This window comes from Marmota monax, unplaced genomic scaffold, assembly GCF_021218885.2.
Source record: "Marmota monax isolate L192 unplaced genomic scaffold, Marmota_monax_Labrador192_F-V1.1 WCK01_AAM20220418_F8-fsc00176, whole genome shotgun sequence".
Lineage (NCBI taxonomy): Eukaryota > Metazoa > Chordata > Mammalia > Rodentia > Sciuridae > Marmota > Marmota monax.
Window position 1 is genome coordinate 3,545,096 of NW_026694774.1, and position 22,692 is coordinate 3,567,787.

Below are 22,692 nucleotides of genomic sequence, written 5' to 3' on the forward strand. Positions count from 1 at the left end.
TATATGCAGTATCAGCCAATTTTTGAAAGAATATATATTGTTACATAATATATCCATGCACAGGGAAAACTATACAACTGAATAGACTAATAATAATAATAATAATAATAATAATAATAATTTTCTCTGTGTGGTGGGACTAAAGCAGATGATTCTTTTTCCTCATCTATTTTTTCCATTATAAAACACACGTTGCTTTTGTCATAAAAGAAATAATAAAAAATAAACAGTAGGAAACCAATGTATACTAGACAATTAAAAGAATTATTTGTTGAGTTTATGAAGGCAGGAAGACACTCAAATTGTTTTCAGAATACAAAATGATAGGAAAAACTCACATTACCTTTATGACTTGATGTTAAAGTAATAAACCTGGTGGTTCCTAAAGATATATTGTTAAAAGGGACATCCAACTATCTGGGAAATGGTGAGAAAATTTCTAGGGTTGTGGAGTAGATCATATGCAGTCCTGAGTGCAGGAGCTATGTTGGGTTAGCTCCTACTTTCTACCATGCACTAGCAACACTGGATTAAACAACTGAGGGAGGGCTGAGGGAGGTATCACCTGTACCCAGCAATAGATCCTGGAAGCTGAGAGGTAAGTGCATCCTTCCCTGGGTAATATCCTATGTGCTAGGCTTTGTGCCCCTTCTCCAGGACCCTATTCCCTCCTAAGGCTCCCACTACTGGTGATGGACTGGAGTCCTCAAGGTAACAAAACCCCTTTCCTTTCCCTAGAGTCCCTGGTGACTTGAAATGTACTATATTACCATCTAAACTTGGAATAACATCCCTCTTTTAACTTTATAGTTAATCTTGACAAAGTGTGGAGAAATGCTTTGTAAAACATTGAATAATATTTGTCAGGCATTATAATAATTACCCCACTAGACTTGCCCTATTCAAAGCAAAGTATTAATATTACTTATTTTGTACTCTTCATAATGGAAATTTAAATTAATACAAAGGGCTTGGGGTTTAGCTCACTGGTAGTATTCTCAAAGCCCTTGGTTTGATCCCTAGCACAGCAAAACAAGCAAATAAACAAACACATTAACAACTGAATCAGAAGATCTCAGTTCTTGACCCAGTTCTGCCTTTGATTGAATATATAACCTTGAGTGTGTAATTTCATTCTTTTAAAATATTTTTAGTTGTGGATGGACAGAATACTTTTATTTATTTATTTATTTTTGTGGTGCTGAGGATCGAACCCAGTGCCTCATATGTGCCAGGCAAGTGCTCTACCACTGAGCCACAACCCCAGCCCTGTAATTTCACTATTTAGCAATTGAAATTCACCACTTAAAAAGGAACACAGCAGGAGAGGAAGTATACCACAATTCATTGCTAAATGATTTAACATTGGATATAGTAATGGTTTTCAAAATTTGCTAGCTACTAGCTGACTACCTGCATCAGAATTCTAGCTATTTTGTTGAAAATGCAGAATCCTGGATTTCACATTAGACTCGATGCATCAGAATACCTTCTGATTTGTCTCCACAATATGTGTGTATGTGTCTTCCACTATTAGTTCATTTTTATTCTTATTAAGTGGTTACATGCACAGAATTTTAAAATCTAATAATATAAAATAACATTAAAATTGCCATCTGCCTTACCATTTCTCATTCCAATCCCTAGGATCAACTACCATAAATATTTCAGTTTTTTTTCCTTTGATCTTTATCTCCATATTTCTGAATAATATGAGCATGCTGCTATCTTTTGTCTTACCTTTATTTTATTTATTTATCTTTATGTGGTGCTGAGGATTGAACCCAGTTCCTCACACAAGTGCTCTACTATTGAGCCACAACAGCCCACATGCTGCTATCTTTTAAAAAATTATTGAAGTGCAATGCACATGCCATAAAATTTACCCCTTTAAAGTACACAAGTTGATGTTTTTTAGTATGTTAACAGAGTTCTGAAACCATCACATCGCCTAGTTCCAAGAGAGATATTTTCATCACCATAAAAATAAACCCTGCACCCACTAGCACATAATAGTGTGCCCATTACACCATGCCCTTAGCATCTGGCAAGCACAAATCTCTTATGTTTCTCTGCATTTACCCATTCTGGAAATTTCATATAAACAGAATCATGATATGTGGTCTGTTATGTCTGGCCTCTTGCCATTTTTTCTAGGTTCATCTCTGTTGCACTTATATCATTACTAAACACTTGTGTACAATATTTGTGATATATATATATATATATATATATTCAACAATTCCATATATATATATATATATATATATATATATATATATGGAATTGTTGAATTGTGTGATCATTTGTTGATACTTGGATTCATCTAAGCTTACACTAAGGTAGCTAACAACTCCAAAGACTCAGTAGCCTAATATGACAAAGGTTTATTCTTCAAACTTTATGAAATTTAGGGATAGAAAAACTCTGGAGCACCTCAGAGATCCAGACTAATTATGATGCCAGTGCAGCAGAGCAAAAGAATCCCTAGAGATCTCACACTCATATTTTACACTGTGGTCTAAGAATGACATAAATCACTACTGTTCACATCCCACTTCTGCATATTTTTAGCTCCTTGAGTTCTGACAAGCAATTTCAAGAGAGGTATTATTATGCCCTCTATATAGGTGACTGAATTGAGGCTCAAAGAGATAACTGATTTATACATAATGGTAAAGGGAAGAGCCCAGATTGAAATCCAGGTTTATTTGGCTCTAGATAACCTTTAACCAGTTTTCTTTCATAAGCCCAAGAATTTAAATTTTATCTGCAGTCACATTGGTTACAATAAAAGTGATGAGTTTGAAAAAAAATAATTTTTTTCTGTACTTTATTGTCCAATCAGTCCTTTAGGATGTCAGAAAATGGTAGTTAGCTCAGATGACAAAGAACAATGGCACAATGACACTGCTTCCTCCACCATCAATGCCTAAAAAAGGGATTTTCACACCAATTCACAGCTCAGCTGCACTGACCCTCAAATTATGAGCTGTGTCTGCAGTGAGTGTGGGTGTTCAGAAAGGTGGTGACACCTCTTTTCTCTTGAGCTGTAAGACTGCATATTCCTGCAGAGAGGCTTCCCTTTGCCTAAGGTCTCATACTTTTGGGCCTGGGGTGACTTGAACATCAGAAACACTCCTTGAAGCAGACAAAGAACTGAAGTCACCATGAAAACCCCAAAACATACCCATGTGATGATACTCAGGTCCTTTTTGGAGTCTAAGCAAGGAAGGTTAGGTTTATTTTCCCAACTGCATCTCTACCCTAACTGTTCTGGTGGCTGGTTCCCTTGACCCTGAGAGAACAGTTCAACCCTCCAACCTTAACCACACATTGTCTGGTCAAAGCCAGATTGCAAATGGATTTTGACAGGACAAGTACTTTAAATTTTTATATGATGGAGTTTTATTTCCATCTTGACAAAAACCTTCTACCTACCCCAAATGTATGTCCAGTCCTCTTTAGGGCAGGAGAAACGTACAGTTTTATGACTAATAATGACAAGAGTTACTGTCCTTGAAGACTATTGAACCAATCACCCATTCATGTTGAGACAATAGATGATGGCCAATGTTGCTAAGAAAGACCATATAAACAGGAGATATCAACTTTACTTCTCCCTCATTCCCCTCTCAAACCTAAGAAATGCTTTTGTAATAAGGAGAGATATGTTCCAGAGAAGAGGCCCCAACTCCTTATATACTACAATTCACTATAGCAAGAGTCTGTGATGCTACACCACCAAAACTCATGTTCCCGGTGCCTGCTTAAACTGGACACCTGAACAGAACATAAGAGAATGTTCTTCCTGTTCTCCAACACCATGCTAACAAATATTGAGTAAAAATGCCTGCAGAGGACAGCAAGAGATAAACTCCCCCCCCCCCGGGGAGTAGCACAAGGGGAAAACAAAGCCAAGTGGGAAAAACTAAAGGTGAATGGGAAAAGAACATCAAATGCTTCACAAATTCTGACTAAATTAAAGCAAATATCCATAATTAAAAGTTTATCAGAAGGAAAGATGTGAACATACCCAGGAATAAAATCCATTTACCTCAGTAATTACTGCCTTATACCCATCCAGATTTCAAGTAAAAATTATGAGATATACAAATAGGCAAGAAAATAAAAAACATTATGAAGAGACAAAGCAATCATCAGAAGCAGAATCAGATATGGTAGAGATCTTGGAGCTATCAGAGAGTGTAAACTCATGATCATTGCTCCACTCTGGCAAAGCAAATCCACTGGGTAGTGGATTCCCAGATATCCTCATGTATTTTAAATACAACCATTTAAAGTCTTTGGCAGTTGTCCTAAGGGCACACAGCAAATGAGGAAACATTTCTTCAAGAAAATCTACTAAAATTTAATAGGAACAATGAGAATATGTGGCATTATAAATAAGACTCTCTATTTCCCTTTCCCCTCCTGTCTCAGCATGATGAAAACAATCCAGCAGGGTGCCACCAAGAAGAGTGTTCTATCTCCACCCCCCCCCCCAATCTCACTACTGAAAGATCAATCATAGTATATTTCCAGAAGACAGAACTTCTCATCCTACCTTGAATTATCTGTTACAGAGGCCAGGTTTTGAGTAAGTTTGTCTGAGTGGTAAGGACTCCCTTCTGCCAAGTCCCTACTCATTAGAAAGATGCTTTACCATTAGCACAGAGTGCTGAGAATATAGGGGCCTCCAGTTGCCTGGGAGGCACAAGCTGGGAAGATCACCCCCACATCAAGTACCCTGTTTCTAAAGCAGGAGTATCACTCAGAGAAAATTGTGCCACTGTCCCTATCCTTAGATCCAGAGCTTTTTTGGATCAAACATTTTGCTGAGGGAGAAATAGGCTTTCAACGAGAGAGCTCAAAATTTCTTTTCAAAAGAACTGACTTCATTTGCCATACATTGTGGAGAAGTCAAAGGGTAAAACTGCTATTAAAAATGAAATTAGGGAAATGCAAATCAAAAACTGCACTGAGATTTCATCTCACACCAGTCCAAATGGCAGTCATGAAAAATAGAAACAATAATAAATGCTGGAGAAATGTGGAGAAAAAGGAAAACTTCTACACTGTTGGTGAGATTGTAAATTAGTACAATCACCATGAAAATCAGTATGGGGGTTCCTTAAAAGGGTAAGTATGGAACTACCATATGACCCAGCTAGACCACTCCTTGGTATTTATTCTAAATAATTAAAGTCATCATATTATAATGATACAAGCACACCCACGTTTATAGCAGCACAATTCACAAACTACAGAACCAGGTGAAGTGTCCATCAATAGAAGAATGGGAATGGATAAAGAAAATGTGGTATATATACATAATGGAGTTTTATTAAGCCATAAATAAAAAATGAAATTGTGTCATCTGCAGGAAAATGGATGGATCACAAGAACATAATGTTAAGCAAATTAAGCCAAACTTAGAAGGTCAAAGGGTGTATGTTTTCTCTCACATGTGGAAGCTAGAGAGGAAAAAGGAAAAGAAAGTTGTGAGGGGGTGCTGGGATTTAATGAAAATCAAAGGCAGATCAGAAGAGGAAAGAGATCAGGAGGAGGGAGAAGGGGAAGAAGGGGGTAAGTGTTGGGAAGTGATATTGATCAAATTATCTTGTTATATTGTGTATATGTATGAACATCTAACAACAAACCAAACATTATGTAAAATTATAATGCACCAATAAAATGTAAAAAAATGGAGGTTGTGGTGAAAAGTAATTAAGAGGTCAGTAGATTTACTAGAAAATTTCACTAAAAGTTAGGCTGGGTAATTTACCAGAGAGAACCAGGGAAAGACAGAGCTACATAGACTTCTCCTGGGGCCAAAACAAATGTCAAACACTGATTTTAAAAAACCGTCTCTGAAAAGGAGTCCAGACTTAATTCCACAAATCTGCACATCTGCACAGCATTTGTGGAGCATTCTGTGCCTGAGTGCACTGTTGAAAATAATAAAGCAATCAACTGGCAATTAGTGGAGCTTAACAGCCAGGTGTTTCTAGAGAGACACGGTCAAAGACAGGATTGCAAAACCACAAATTGACTGTGATCATACCCAAGACTGTGCCCTATGAAGAACAACATAAGAGGCTTCACACAGCAAAGAGGTGGAGAAAGCAGACATCACTAAAATAACTGGAATAATAAGTGAGTTTACCAAGGTTACACGGTCAACTTGTCTACTGAATTGCTATATAACAAAAAAGGAACAATTCAGATTTGAAATCTTCAAAATACCATTTACAATAGCATCAAAAATTGATCACTTAGGTGTAAAACTAACAAAATATGCACAGGGTCTATTTGCTTAAAACAAACACTGAAGAAATCAAATAAGACATTTTAAAAGGGCAACATTTCGGGTCCATAAATTGGAAGAGTCAGCATTTTTAAGATGTCAGTTTGGTGTACATCCCAATGAAAATAAAAATAAGTTTTCTTATAGATACCAATCAGCTAGTTGTAAAATTGAAATAAAAAGTCAAAGAAACTAGAACAACCAAACATTCTGAATAAAAGAACAAAGTTGGAGGGCATTCACTACCCAATTTCAAGACCTTCTATAATGCCACATTAACCAATACAGTGTAGTAACAGAGAAATAGTAGATACATAGATCAATTAAACAGATTAGAAAGCTCAGAAATAAACACACACAAATATAGTCTACTGATATTTGACAAGTGCACAAAGAATTCAATAGAGAAAGAATTATCTGGTGAAACAAGCACTGACACAACAATACATCCATCTGTAAAAACAATGACAACAAAAAAACTTTAAATCATACCAAATATCTTGCATAAAAGTAACCAAATATATCATAGAACTAAATGTAAAATCATAACATTTCTAAAAACTAGGAGAAAATCTGTATGACCTTAGGAATGCTGATGGTTTTAGATATAATATCAAAAGCTAGAAACTTGAAAAATTGAGTATCATAAAAATTAAGAGCTTTCACTCTATGAGAGACATTGTTATGAGAATGAAAATACAAGTAACAGGCTGGAAGAAAATATTTGCAAATTACATACATGATAAAGGACTTTAATTCAGGAGACATAAATAACACTTAATATTCCAAAATGGAAAAACAATTCCCAAAAATGAATGGGGGAAGGTAAAACATGAACAGAAATTTCATCAGAGAATATATCCAGACAACAAATAAGCACACGAAAAGATACACATCATCATTAGTAATGAGGGAAATACATATTACAACCACAATTGGATGCTACTCCACACTAAGTAGAATGGCATAAAATGAACAGACAAACAAAAACCCAAAATGAAACAACAATAAATGCTGGTGAGATTGTGGAGCAAAAGGAATTCTAATTCATAGTTTGTGGAAATGCAAAATATCACAGTCAGCTTTGTGGATATTTTGGCAATTTCTTATAAAGTTAAATATACAATTAACATGCAACCCAGCTATCTTATTTATTTACCCAAGTGAATGTAAAACTTAAGTTTACACAAAACCTGTACAGAAGTGTTTACAGCAGTTTTTTTTCATAATTGTCCCAAAATGGAAACATTCCAGATGTTCTATAAACAAACTCTGGTCCATGTTTAAGAGTGGAACAGTACTCAGTAACTAAATGAACAAACACTGCATCTTGTATGCATCTCAAATGTAATTTTCTAAGTGAAAGAAGCCAGACTCAAAAGGACAAGTATTTTATGATTACTTTTATATGATATTATGAAATGGCTGATATATAGAAATGTAAAAAAGACTATTGGGAGTAGGAGTGGGGAAGAGTGCCAAGTGGTTTCTCACAGGAGTATATGCTCACCATACTTAAACTATTTAAACTTAAACTACTTATTAAACTATTAGAAGTAAGTAAATAAGTTAGATATTGAGAACCAAGTTTCTTATTATCAGAGGTAGAAGCTAAAATGAGCAAGAGGTAAGAAACTAAATGAATACCTGTGGTGATGGATTTGAGTTAATGTGTCAGTAAGAACTCATGCATATGTGTATATAAAATCAATTCAGGTATGTGTGTATATACAGTTTAGTATACATACAGGCAGGCATCTCCTTGCTGCAGCTTTTGAGAACTGCTGGAATCAATGACACACAGTAACAACCAACACACTCAGCACCCAGATATTAATTACTAAATATAATTATCTGATAAAAATAATCAGGACTGTCTGGAGAAATGGCTAGTTACAACATTGGGAAAAGGAAAATATGAGCACAAGATGAAACATTTTGTAGTGCCAGAAAACAAGGAAACAGAAAAGGGATGGGAATCTGAAAGAGCTTTGAATGCTAAAGCTGTAACAATTTGATGAATAACAACAAATAATGCTAGTGTTAGGTTATAACCCAAAGAATTAGAGATACATGAATCATACTGATAGAAACAAATAATCATATCAATATATAAATGAGGTACTTAAGAACTTTCATAAGGAAAATCCTTCTTTATAGAAATAATTTGAATATTAAATGTAGAAGGACAGGGAATATTAAAAAGCACCATCAAGACACTACAGAAGTGACAGCTGCAGGAAAATTCTGAGGATATTTGCATAGTCTCAAATTACCTGCTCCCAAATATATTTTTTGTAATTATTGTGGTTGTAGTTGTTTCAAACATATCCATAAATTATTTGCTACTCCTCCTTCTAGGAGTCAGATTTTAATTTTCCTCTGCTCCAGTATTGCTTCTAACAAATAGAGTATGAACAGGGGAACTTGAAAAGTAACTTGAAATGTGGAGAAATCCAACAGATAACATGAACTAAGTGATCAAAGTTAACATCACCACTGCTAAGTTGTGTAACATATCATAGAACTCTGACCTTATTATAAAAAGGACATTTCACTCTCTGGTGTTTTCCTAATCTAATCATGAGAAAAACACCAGAAAACCTAAATTGAGGGACAATGTATAAAATACTTCACTCTTAAAATGTATCAAGGGAATAGAAAATAAGAAAAGCCTGGAAGTAGAGAAGACTAAAAAGACATGCTAAATAAATGCAACATTGTATGCTAGATTGAATCCTAGAACAGAATAAGATATTTAGTTAATGGCATTGCACAAATATCAATTTCTTAGTTTTTATAAATGTATCATAATTATTAGGCAAAGCTAGGTATGGGGTATAATGGAAACTGTGCTGTTCCTTAAAACTAAAATTATTTCAAAATAAAAAGTTTAAAAAATAGACAAGCTTGGGTTTTAAGAACCCAAAATAAAACTCTCTTAATGAATGAAAATGACTAACTAGTTGAGGTAACAAACTGAAATGTCACTAAATGAATCCATTATTCAGTGTGAAAGGGGAGACTTGTCAGAACACAGTTGACAGTCATTATTAGAAAATATAAAATTAATCTATGTTTATACCAGAAAAATTGAAACTACTTAAACTAGTTGAATGTGTGTGTGTGTGTCTCTGTGTGTTATATGTGTGTTGGAACCATTCTCTAAGCAATGTTTTCACTCAAAAATATAGCTTTAATATAATTCCATTTCACTATATGCACACTATTTCATTTTATTTTATAATCTGAAAATTTTTCACAGTATGGATAATTTATTTAACTATTCCCATATTAATGGAAATTTTAATTATCTCCACCATCTTGACATTCAAATATCACAAAGTTGAATCACATGTGGTTTTTGTACTTATGGCACTTCCAGTCTAGTGAGGGATACAAAGTAGGAAGCCAATAAAATAAAGTGAAGGTGTTAGGATTTGTAAACATAGGGTCTAAAAGATCATGTGTCATGGGGAGCTAAAGCAGAATCAAGAGGCTTTCTTTCTGATATAAATATAATTCTTTAAAAGCACTCAATCCACAGCAACCATGCTCTTTCTCCCTCATATATGCTTCTGTCGCAGGAAAAAGTTGCCTGGCCCAAGTATGGCACAGCTGAGGCATGCTTCCTATTAACCCAGCAAGACTCTGTATGTAGATTAGGATCTCAAACTTTAAGCAAAGCAATCTCAAGACTTTTTAAAATAAATATATAGAATGTGGCTGAGGTGGATCTTGAGCATAAGATTACATATTAAAAGTCTAAGCAGATCAATCCATGGACATTTGAAACTGCAGTGGTTATGATATAGCACTTCAGGTTCACAGTAATTCTTAAGCATTATGCCCTGAATGACTAGAAAGTCCTTGCCAGAATCATCCACAATGTGTGAATCATTCAGCTGGGAGTTTATACAGTGGGAAGAATTATATGGAAGAGATAATAAGTATTACAGAAATGATTTTTTTTAAGATCATTCACCTGGATATGGCCAATGGCTATTTTAAATAGTCCAAACCTACAGTTATTGTTTATATATTAGGTGTCCTCCAAATGCTTATGTGCAAGACAATGCAAGAAAGTTTAAAGTGGAAATGATTGGGTGGTAAGAACCTCAACCTAAGAAATGCATTAATTCACTGATAGGGATTAACTTTAGACAGGTAGGGTAAAGCTGGAGGAGGTGGGTCATTGGGGATGTGCTTATATTAAAAACTCTCCATCAAATAATAGAAATTTTATCTTTCAATTGTGCAATAAATTCTTCATGCTTAAATGTAAATTATAAAACATTAATCCAGCAAAATATTTATTTTTCCAACCTTTTAGTTCTCCTTGGTGGGTTGTATTTTGGGCTGAGGTACCCTGCTCTGATCACCCAAGACAAGAGACCACCCCGCCCTCCTCTCGGCTCTCCAGCTGGCTCTATGATCAGATTGTCATTTGAGGCACCACCACATCTCCAGGTACCAATGAATTCTGGATTGCAGGGAAATTGATTTCTTCTTTGAACAAAAACTATTTTTTACAGCAATGATGTTATCTCTGCTTTCTTATCATAACAATTATGCATGTTGATAGTTCTTTTTTAAAACAGAGCATAGTGAATAATATCAGAGTATCTCAAGAGATCAATGAATGAATGAATAAAATTTCTACTGGTTTAACAGCCTCAGAATCAATGGTGAGATATAGGGAACTCTCTCTTTTCTCAATGTTTCACTATGAGAGTTATTTGCCTACAAACATTTCTTTCTCAACAACAGCATTTTCTCCAACAAACATTTGAGTTCCAAAAAAGTTCATTCAGTAGAAAGGAGGCTAAGATGAGCAGTAGTGGCCTTATCTAATTATCAAAGGCATTGGATCCTACAGAGGACAGGAGGAGAGGAGGTCTGTCTGAAGCTTTCATGTGAAACACAAGTGGAAGCTCCCAGAAGTCATCAATGGAAAGTTCAGACACTTAACAGTTGAGAACTTGATTTCAGCCAGAAATAGAAAGTAGTGGATTACCTATATTAAGTTGCTAACAAGATAAAACAAGGTCTCCTTCCACAGATTAATTTGGGAGTCAATTTTTACAAGATGCTCTTTTAGTAGGATTTTTAAGAGTTCTAACACATCACTATGTTGTAAATGCTATCATTTAATTTGTAGCCATTAGAAAACTCTTTTTGTAGTTTTAAAGATTGATTGAAGTGAGGCTGCGTTGTGGCTCAGCGGTAGAGCGATCGCCTAGTGTGTGGGAGGCCCTGGGTTCAATCCTCAGCACCACATATAAATAAATAAAAACAGAGGTATAAAAAGACTTGTTGAATTAAATTCTCCATATTGTGTTAGATATTGCGTATGAGGTATTCTTTTTAAAATATGCTGATTGCTTAAAACAGAACACACCATAAAAATATTCAAAGGGGCTAGTAAAATCTCACACTTTCACCCCAGATTCTTTTCCAGCCTCTGTACCCCTTATCTACCACCTTCACTCATTTTAATGCTGGCTGAGATTCCAGGGGATACAGACTATGGGGCCTTGGGGGAGGGAAGGTGGGCGTTTAGGGAGCTGGAGAGAGAAAGACGCAATTCCCTGGAGCCGGAGAGAAAGAGAAATGGATTCCCTAAAGCAGGAGAAATGGTCAATTAACGGTAAAAGGCGGATCTTCCCTGGTAATCCGAAAAAGGCGAATAGATACTCCAGGGTGAAGATAGCAGTTTTATTGTCTCTGATTGGCAAATAGGGGGAAAGACTGACATTATCAAGTAGAGGGAATGTAGGGGGCGGGCTTCAGTGTCAATGGGAGGGGTAACTGAGGACCCGAGCTTATTGATGACGTGGCACTCACGTGACAGAGAGTCGACGTGTGCAGAAGTCCTTACAGTCCAGGCCCCGTTTCTCCGAAGCAGCTCGCTTCTGCTGGAGAAGGAGAAAAGTGCCCCGGATCCTTTCAGGTAGTATAAAGGTGGGCGCTGACTTGAGATCGTGGGGTAGAGGAAGTAGAGAGCAGAATGCAAGCGGAGACTTCACTGCTTACCCTACTCTAGTGTTTCTACAAAACTCCCATTTTGTGCAGGAAATCTTGGGTGGGGGGTGGTAGTAGCTGAGGGGTGGAAAGAGAGAAGTGTAGCTAATTGAGGGTCCCGAGAGAGGGGGGTGCAAAGAAACAAATGTAGAAAAACTTGCTGTTTTCACTCCCAGCTGGCTTGCAGGGAAAGGTGGGCACGGTGGAGGGCGGTGGAGGGCGGGTTTGTCATAAAAGGAGGGAGCTGATGAGGGCATGGGAAACTTCAGACAAGCAAAACCTGTAATCATAAAAGGGACCCTTTGATCCATGCACTGGCTTCTTCACCAAGTACTCCCGTTTGTCTACAGTATTCTTGGTCTTTCAAGCGCGACAGAAATCGAGGTGAGGGAAGAGGAAGGAAAATCTCCTGGATCCCTGCAGGTCAGTGGAAGGGTGTAATTGCTTCAGGTCCCTTTGGGTGGGGGTGGAAGTGTGGATAACACCAAAGCACATCCCGGGGGCGCCGCAGCCTCTCCCCATCCGGATTGAGCTCTGGAGGCCTGAGCAGAGCCTGCAGCGGAAATGGGGCGGGGGGAGTTGGGGAGACTAAAGAGGCATGCAAGTGGGGAGGGGAGGTCAGACACTGGGCTACCTCAGGTGAGACGCTGCAGATTGGGATGATTTGGGAAAGCCTGAAAGGGCGGGAGTGTGGGAGACCAGAGGTGAGGGAAGGGTTAATTGCTTCCGCGCTGCTCCCTTTTCGGTGCTGGGTGAGGCTTGTAGCAGGGCCTGCTGGGAAAATGGTGGGCTGGAGCTCCTGGAGCTTAGATGGAGCTGGAGCCAGAGCCAGAGCGGAGGGAAGGGAGGTGGAGGAAGAGGTGGAGTCATGGGAGTTGAGCCCGAAGATCTTGCCCTGTCTAGTTGGAAAACTTTTTTGAAAATTAGGGACCTGAATGAGAAAAGCCAGTCACTATGGGAACACATACTCTGTCTGTTTGCTTGGCACCTAGTCGCTTTGTATCCTTTTTTTTTTTTCCTAGGATTAATTTATTCCAAAAGGAAATAATAAAAAAAAAAATCAACATGCAAAAGTCTTGTGAAGAAAATGAAGGAAAACAGAACATGCCAAAGGCAGAAGAAGACCATCCTTCCGAAGATGTACCACAGGAACCAGAAGGAAACCCTCAACCTTCCCAAGAAGGTGTAAGCCAGGAAGCAGAAGGAAACCTTAGAGGAGGGCCTGCCCAACCTGGCCAAGGATTTAAAGAGGACACACCCGTTAGGCATTTGGACCCTGAAGAAATGATTAGAGGAGTAGATGAGTTGGAAAGGCTTAGGGAAGAGATCAGAAGAGTAAGAAATAAGTTCGTGATGATGCATTGGAAGCAAAGACATTCTCGCAGCCGCCCTTATCCTGTGTGTTTCAGGCCTTGAATTCCTTTTTGTCTGATATTAAAATCGAGCCCCTGCTTTCTTTATGTTAGCATTTTCTGATGTATCTTTGACTTTCATTTTACTTTTAATTACATGGTGGTATTGTTTTAGGTAGTTTCTTTGTTATCAGCATTTCATTGGATTTTGGATTTTGACCTACTTTCCAGGTTTATTTTTCAATTGGAAAGTTTCACACATATGCATGGAAATATGTTCATTCTGTATGTACAGTAAAAACGTAACAGGTTACAAAGCAGCATATTTAGTATCAGCTCACATATGTAGGATACAATTCCAAATTGTGTGTGTGTATACATACATACATATCTCAAACTTAACTGTGCTTATTTCTGTGTGGTGTGAAGTTTTGTATTTGTTTTGCTTTTTGCTTATGTGTATTTTTTAATGAATACCTTTCACACACACAAAGAATTGAAGATTTTTTTAATAAGTAATAGTTGATCAAAAATAGTTTGCAACTAGCTTGTAAGGGCAATGGGGGCACCTAAACTCTTGATGAAATAACTATAAAAAGGAAATGTAAACCTCAAGTTACCTCTGGATTTCTTTGCCAGAGGAATAAAACTGGCAATCATTACAGATACAGTTGCTTAAGACTCAGTCTTTTCATGGGGAAAATATTTGCCTTACAGGGAAGCTGTGGGGAAGCAATGATACAGTAACACTGAACTTAGCATGATGGGACCTTGTTCCACCTATGCATACAGAACCCCAATTATTTGAGGGAGGGCCTGACCTGACTCAACCTGTACTCAGAAACAAGTCCAGGAAGCAGATGTGGGGACTTCATGCTAGTCCTCTGTCACTGAGCCTTACCCCTGTCTTTTCCCCTGGGTCCCACTATGCCTACTGACCATGGCTGCTCCTTCTGCTGGGTCCTTTGCTCTCTGCTGCCCCCCTCCACTGCTGGTGCACTGAGGCCTTGGGTGACAAAACCTCACTAAGTTTCCTGGAATCCTCTGTGTTGAACTCCCACTGACTTCTTAAGCCCATCTCTGCTATATAGTAATGCTTAAGATAAGTGGGACTGCTCTAGGCTTGCTGGGGCTGCAGTCAATGTCTTGCATAATCCTCAGCCAAACAACCATTTCTGTTGTCAATCACAGGATCCTTTGTGTCCATAGGAGTCTCATGTGATGTGTTCATTTGGAAGTTGGACTGGTATACAAGTATGAGTGAAAGACATGCTGTAGTCAGAGTTGCTTTTTTAAGTCCAAGGAGTAAGGTTTTGTCCTCTTGTGAGATGATCTCTCCCTGAGGGCTCTGGACAGGCCTGCCTTACTAGTTCAGGAGATTTGGGGGACATGATATTGGGAACAAATCTAAAGGAACAGTCCCCTACTCTCCATTCTATTCCCCTGAAATGGAAAAATATTTTTAAGAAGAAGGTGTGTGTGTCTGATGGATAGCTCCCCTCCATTCCATCTTTTGTTGAAATTAGGGGGAAAATACAAAAAATTTCAAAGGCACTAAGAATGTGATAAATATACTTGAAATAGGATGGCTACTCTATAAATGTTAGTGATTATATTGTCATTAGAACAGACTGTGTTTTCCTCCTGATAGCCCTCATATGCTTGTGGGTGTTTAACTGATATATCATATTTTAATATTTAATTGATTTCAAATCATTATTACTAAGGAGCCAGAGTATTATTTAAGAGTCAGTATTTTTGTCCAAATTCTGTTGCTGAAGTATTTTTACAAGGCTTTTGATTTCATTTAGAGTTATGAAAAGCAATTTCAGAAAAAAACAGGGCAGAAATTAGAATGCACTCCTAATGTTTTGCCAAAATATCTTGCATCGTCTCCTGCATCAGAGTCAGCTATGGAGCATCTTGAAAATGCTGATTTCTTGGTCCCATAGAAGTCCCACTGATTTATACTCTGGAGAAAGGCTTTTAAAATAACATAGCTAACAAACTCCTCCACGTTATTATGATACACAATGAAGTATGAGGATATATATAGTTGGTATATATAGTTGCTTATATTGTAAATATGGACCCTAAAATACAAAAAAAAAAATATTGCAAATATTCACTGAAATTTAGGAAATAGAAATCCTGTACAAACATTTATTTTTTAAGTAAGGATTTTTAAAGAAAAATATCAACAGATAAATACATAGAATTTAACAGATTTCTGTTAACAAACAAAGACAAGATAAGAAACCAGGGGGGGGAAATGTAATGTAAAATGAATTTTTCTTTACTGAACTCCTTGTTTAGCCTTGAATTCCTTTCTCCCATATGAGCAAAATGTATCAGAAACAAATTCCAACTTCTCTTATTGGGATCATTTCACAAAATTGAGCCAACCCTATACCCTTGGTAGTTATTTTAATTTTTTCACCATATGATACCATTTATGGAGCTTTTCATGTCTCCAGATCATTCTTCAAGGTCATGGCAGCCTGATGGAATTCTGGCTGGAATGATGTAATATTGCAGGGGCTTACCGTGCCAGTTTTATAAGGCAGAAGACATCCAACCCTGGAACTCATGGGGAGAGGGGTGCAGGCAGGCTGTGGAAGGGATCCCCCAAGCCACACTCCTCTCCTGGCTGGGTCTGCTTTTGATTTCTCTGCTCCAGACTGAAGCAGCAATTAGGCCCTCCAGGATCAATGGCTGGGCTTTAAGGAACAGACTTACTGGAGGAGGAGGATGGTCCACACTGAGGTCGGAGCATGCTGCCTTTTCCTCCTTTGCCATTTCTCCTTGGGGGATCTTTTTGTAAGGGAGGAGGCCCCAAAGCTTCCAAGTTAGAAATATGCTTACAATAGTCTTTGAGCAGGCAGGTGTCTGCACCAGATAAGAGCAGGTAAATTGGGGTTGAAGCAGAGGGGGCTGACTCCTCCCTCAGTGTCCAGTGAAGTCGCCTCCAAAACAATTGGGCAAAATGAGGTTAGCCAGCAGACAAGACCTCACCCATCTCTCTCCCACCCGCCTTGCCCAGACTCCCAGGAGGGCCTAGGATATGCCCTGGCCTGTTTTCTTGGTTCTGTGATGACTTAGCTCTGTGTCTGCTTGGCACAGAGCATCTGATGTCTGAGTCAGCCCAGGCCCAGGAGTACAGGAGACCCCAGGTAAAGGGAGCTCACAAAGGCATGTGGTCCTGCAACTTGGGAGAAGAGAGGTGTCACCCCCTGTCTGAAAACACATGTGCACTGTAAACCCAGCCCTTGACTTGGAGATGAAGGCAGTCAGACTGTGAGCTGGTGTAAAGATACTTCTTAAGGCATCCATGGTGAAGGAAGCAATGTAATAAAGCTTTGCTCCTTAAGTCTGTTATCTGAGGAAACATTAGCATATTTCTGACATCCTAAAATATTGAATGGGCAATAAGGTGAAGACAAAATTCAAATCCTTGGGTTTAGTAGGGCAAATTGATAAAGTATATGACTTTAGAGCCACATAAACCTGTTTTTTTGTTTGGGTTCTTCTCTCTAATGGTATGTGACCTTCTATATAAATCAATCATCCTCTTTCTTGGGGGGGACACCTCCTTTCTTGGAGACCAGGCCCTTTGAATTGTCCCAAGATATAAGATTAAACACGAAATTTCTTCTCTGCCACCATCATTGCTATTGTCATCATTATCATCATGGCCAAGGGTGGCTGTTGAATGAACACTCAAAGGCTTTTTTGGGCACAGGTTACATACATACTGTGAAATTTTGAAATAACCATTTGCCAAGACTTGAAAATAATCCATTATTTAAAAGGGTAGACCCAGTATAATGGGAAAGCACCAGCTAGAATTGGATTTTCTGCCAATAAGAAGTGTACTGTGAGATTGGTTCATTTATCTATAAAATTAGTTATATTTATATATGAAATGAGACTGGGTTGTAGAAAGTAAATGCAGTAAATTAAATGAAATGTCAGGCATATAATAGACCACAAAAGAATGTTATATTGTAAATAATCATTATTGTCACTATCATCACCATCATCATCAAGTGGTGATGTTGAGATAATACTCCTATAGGAACTCAAAAAGTAAGTGCTTCTTGACCCTTTTAAAGCAAAAATCAAAGCTTGTTCCTTTTGTTCAACCTTCTTCCTTTTATAAAAGAAGCAGTTTTTATACCAGCTAAATACGATAAATTATTCATTTGGAATTTTAAAAGTCATAACTGAATTTTGTACCCATTTACATTTTTTAAAATATTTATTATTTTATTTTATTTTGTTTAAAATATTTATGTAGTTGAACAAAATACCTTTATTTTATATATTTATTTTTATGTGGTGCTGAGGCTCAAACCCAGGGCCTCGTAGATGCTAGGCAAGTGCTCTACCACTGAGCCATAACCCCAGCCCCCAATTACATTTTTTATGCACTCTGGTGTTGTTTCTGTATTGCAGGACAAAAATAAAAAACCTCCACACTTTCACTTTATTTAGTTACCTGCCAGAAAATTTGATATCATGAGTACAATCTTGTTGTCCTAAATTATGTGATGTATAGATACATAATTGACACGGAAAGCTCTTCTTTTTAAAATTCAAATATTTAATGACTTCTTGATAGAGTATGTTTTAAAAATACATAAATTCATAAACAAAAATAATGGTTATAACTTACAAATCTGATACTATTTTATGATTACACTTTTTAATTTTAATTTGTTGTGTATGACAGCAGAATTCATTACAATTCATATTACACACATTGAGCACAATTTTTCATATCTCTGGTTGTACACAGTCACATTATTCGTGTCTTTATACATGTACTTAGGTAATGATGTCCTTCTCATTCCACCATCTTCCCTACTCCCCTGCCCCCTCCCTTCCCCTCACTCCCCTCTGCCCTATCTAGAGTTTGTCTATTCCTCCCATGCTCCCCCCTGCAACTCCATTATGAATCAGCCTCTTTATATCAGAGAAACCATTAGGCATTTGTTTTATTGGGATTGGCTAACTTCACTTAGCATTATCTCCTCCAATTCGATTCATTTACCTGCAAATGCCATTATTTTATTCTCTTTTATTTCTGAGTAATATTCCATTGTGTAAAATGCCACGTTTCTTATACATTCATCTACTGAAGGGCATCTAGGTTGGCTCCACAGTTTAGCTATTGTGAATTGTGCTGCTATAAACATTGATGTGGCTGTGTCCCTGTAGTATGCTGCTTTTAAGTCCTTTGGGTATAGACCGAGGAGTGGGATAGCTGGGTCAAGTGGTGGTTCCATTCCCAGCTTTCCAAGGAATCTCCATACTGCTTTCCATATTGGCTGCACCCAGTCTGCAGTCCTACCAGCAGTGTATGAGTGTGCCTTTTTCCCCACATCCTCGCCAACACTAATTGTTGTTTGCATTCTTAATAGTTGCCATTCAGACTAGAGTGAGATGAAATCTTAGAGTAGTTTTGATAGAAAGCTGTTCTTGGCATACTGTTTCATGAAAATGTTAGCTATCACTCACACACACACACTCATACACAAGTTAAGGATAATTGGCAAATTATGTAAAGTGAATATTTTAGATTATTTTTATTAGAAATTTATAGCTTCATCTTTATTCTTCTATGTATTTCAGTTTTAATTTTTTTCAGTGAGTATGTGTTTTAATCAGCTTTCTATCACTGTGACAAAATAGTTGGGGAAATAAACATAGAGTAAGAAAGATTTATTTTGGCTCATGGTTTCAGTCCATGGTCACTTGACTCCATTGCTTTTGACCAGATGCAAGACAGAACATAATGGAGGAAGAGCATGGGGAAGGTAAGCTATTCTCCTCATGACAGTCAGGAGAGAGAGAGAAAGAGGGGGGGGGCGATGAGAGAGAATGGAAGAAAGAAAGGGGTCTAGGGACAAGATATAGTCCCCAAGGGCATGCCTTCAAAGAACCACTCCCTTCACATAGTTCCCACCTCCTACAGTTCTCATCACCTCCTAATACTCCATTCACCAAAATCATTTATACATCCCAGACTTTTCTCTCAAGACTTCATATTCCACAACCTACTGGAAATGACCACTTGGATCCAAATAAATATGAATCCATTGATGAATTAATCCATTGATAAAAGTTCTCATGATCTAATCACTTTCCAAAATGTCCCACCTCTGAACATTACTGCATTGGAGATCAAACTTTCAACACATGAGCCTTTAGGGAACATTTCAGATAAAAAGCATAACATAGATCTTTAGAAAATATCTTTCTGGGTATGGTGGCACATGCTTGTAACCCTAGTGGCTCAGGAGGCTGAGGCAGGAGGATGGTGAGCTCAAAGTCAGCCTCAGCAAAAAGGAGGTGCCAAGACAAGACTTTGTCTCTAAATAAAATACAAAATAGGGCGGGATGTGGCTCAGTGGTTGAGTGCCCCAGAGTTCAATCCCTGGTACCCCCCCCCTCAAATATCTTAAGGTTGAAAATTGCATAATTCCATTTCCTTTTTCTTTAGTTGACATAGGGGCTGTTGCCTTTTTCAATGCCTCATTTGTGAGGCTGGGGCATGCAGGAGGCCCTAGGTTCTATCCCCCACACCAAAAAAAGATAAAGGTATTAATTCCTCATTTGTTTCTTTTATATCTTACTTCTGAGAAGAATCTAGTATAAGTGTTGGACCTCCATGAATCCTGAATAAAAATCTTCCCTTCTCTATGGAAGGCCTTCTTTGCCACACTCTCCCTTGTTAACTTAATTTATGCTGTAGTTCTGTCTTTGGTCACATGATGGCATTTCATTGCTGCTTTATAAATATTCTCCCATAAAGTAACATTACTTTCTCAAAATAAAATAGAAATAAATGTGACTTTCAAGAACATTATTTTATTGATATATATGAACAGAAGAACACTGAAAGGAAATGCTATCAATTGTATTTGCTAGACTCCAAAATTCACAATTCATTTGCTTACTCATCCAACAAATATTTATTGGAAGCCAACTATATGTCAAAACTGTGCTAGCCAAAATCATTTATACATCCCAGACTTTTCTCTTAAGACTCCATATTCAACTACCTGTTGGAAATGACCACTTGGATTCACATAAATATATTATTGCTAAAAGCATATCAACATAACTCTGCATGGACACAACACCTCACTTTTAGCCAATCTATTCTGTAATCCTAGAGGCTTATTTACATAAAGTGGAGACAGTATGCAAAAGCAGGGAAAGTGGCAGTTTTAGATTCAGAAAAGTCTGTATTGAAATAGCCATTTTTAAATTTCAAAACTCTTATGATTGATATATAGGATTCTTAGAAACAGAAGAAGAGGATAAATAAGGTTTCAAATATATGTTATACCCATATTACATAGGGTTGAGTTAAAATCTCCAATATGCATTTGGCAATCATTGATAAAGATGATTTCAAGGCCTGCTTCTTTTTTGTTTCAACATTTATTGAATTCCTGTTGACTATCCTGGGCTTTGGCTAGGTGCTAAGACAAAGCAGTGTACAAAACAAAGTTCTTGTCTTCATGTTGCTCATAGTCTAATTTACACTCTTTAAAAATTGAGGTAAAATTTACATACAGGGATATGTGGATGTTAATTGTACAATTAAAGTACAAATGTAAAAATAAGACATTTTAATTGCTCCAGAAAGCTTTCTGTCCCTCTTTCTAGCCATTTCCCTACTAGTAATCACAAGTTATTTCTATGAATTTATATTACTTTTTTCATCTATAGAACTTCAGATAAATGGAATAGTATGGTAGATACTCTCTTCTGATTAGTATCACTCATCATTATAATGCTTTTAACATTTCATCTTTATAGCTGAGTACATTGGCAATTTATTCTTTTAAAATTATTGCTGTGTAGTATTCCAAGTATAAATGCAAACAAAATTTTTATCCATTTGGATGTTATTGGATATATGTATTGTGTCTATTTTTACTACTATAAATATAACCCTTATGCATATTTCATATTTTTTGTGTACACATGTTTTCATTTCTCTTGGAAAATACTTAGAAGTATAATGACTGGGTCATAGAAAAGGAAAATATTTAATTTTGTATAAAATTGTCAAACAGTTTTCCAAAGTGCCCATACCATTTTACATTCATACCAGCATTTGTTTGAGAATTTCAGTTGTTCCACATTCTCATCAAAATATTAATGCTATGAAAGAGAGAAAGCTGGGGAACTATTCTAGGTTAAGAGATATCAGAATACATCCTAATTAAAAGTAGTGTTTGAGTAAGGACTGTAGGTCAGGTAATAGTATTATATCAGTGCTAAATTTTCTGAATGTCATCACAGCCACTGTAATGTGGTAGTAGGAGAGTGCTCTTGTTAGGAGATAAAATGATGAAAATATTATGATGTCTATTAGTAGTTCTGAAAGAGTTCAGTGCTGAAAAATTATATATATATATATATATATATATATATATATATATATATATATATAGAGAGAGAGAGAGAGAGAGAGAGAGAGAGAGAAAGCAATTGGCAAAATACTAATTGGTGAATATAATCTAGATACAGAAACGTATTCTCTATATTATCCTTGAAAGTTTTTGTGTATTTGAATTTTTTTTTTTCAAAATAAAACATTGATCAGGGAGTGAGGCAGAGATATCTATCAGCCCTCCAGGAAAAGGTAGCTGAATCAGAGTAAGCAACAAGATATAAAAACTTTGGCTATATGTAAACATGAGATGATAGATTACACAAATCCCTTTATAGAGGAACAAATAAAAGAGGGACAGCAAGCTAAGCTCTGCTTCTGGAAATAAACTAAGAAATTAATTCATAAGACCAGCTTGTTAGGAAAGACCACCACATATCTCCAAGACTTGTTCTTTTGAGAGTTAAGATAGCAATAGCTATACATCATGGATATGAACAGATTGCAGAGGGAGGAAGAGAGCTGGGGAGACTGAGAACATCTAAGCATCTAATTAAGGTGAACTGGAAGCAACCTTAGAGAAAGAAACA

General features: G+C 37.1%; 1 protein-coding gene across 2 annotated transcripts; it reads left to right on the forward strand.

The window, feature by feature from the left end:
- The first annotated feature begins 12,122 nt into the window (after positions 1-12,122).
- Positions 12,123-14,352, forward strand: Tceal8 (transcription elongation factor A like 8). 2 transcript variants are annotated; one of them, XM_046425363.2, is made up of 3 exons: positions 12,123-12,263; positions 12,685-12,757; positions 13,357-14,352. In XM_046425363.2, exon 3 carries the CDS (start codon positions 13,400-13,402, stop codon positions 13,748-13,750), a length of 351 nt encoding a protein of 116 aa, XP_046281319.1. In that variant the 5' UTR covers positions 12,123-12,263; positions 12,685-12,757; positions 13,357-13,399; the 3' UTR covers positions 13,751-14,352. The 2 variants fall into 2 exon arrangements, with proteins under 2 accessions (XP_046281319.1, XP_046281320.1); XM_046425364.2 differs by having other exon boundaries at positions 12,173-12,274.
- The last annotated feature ends 8,340 nt before the right edge of the window (positions 14,353-22,692 follow it).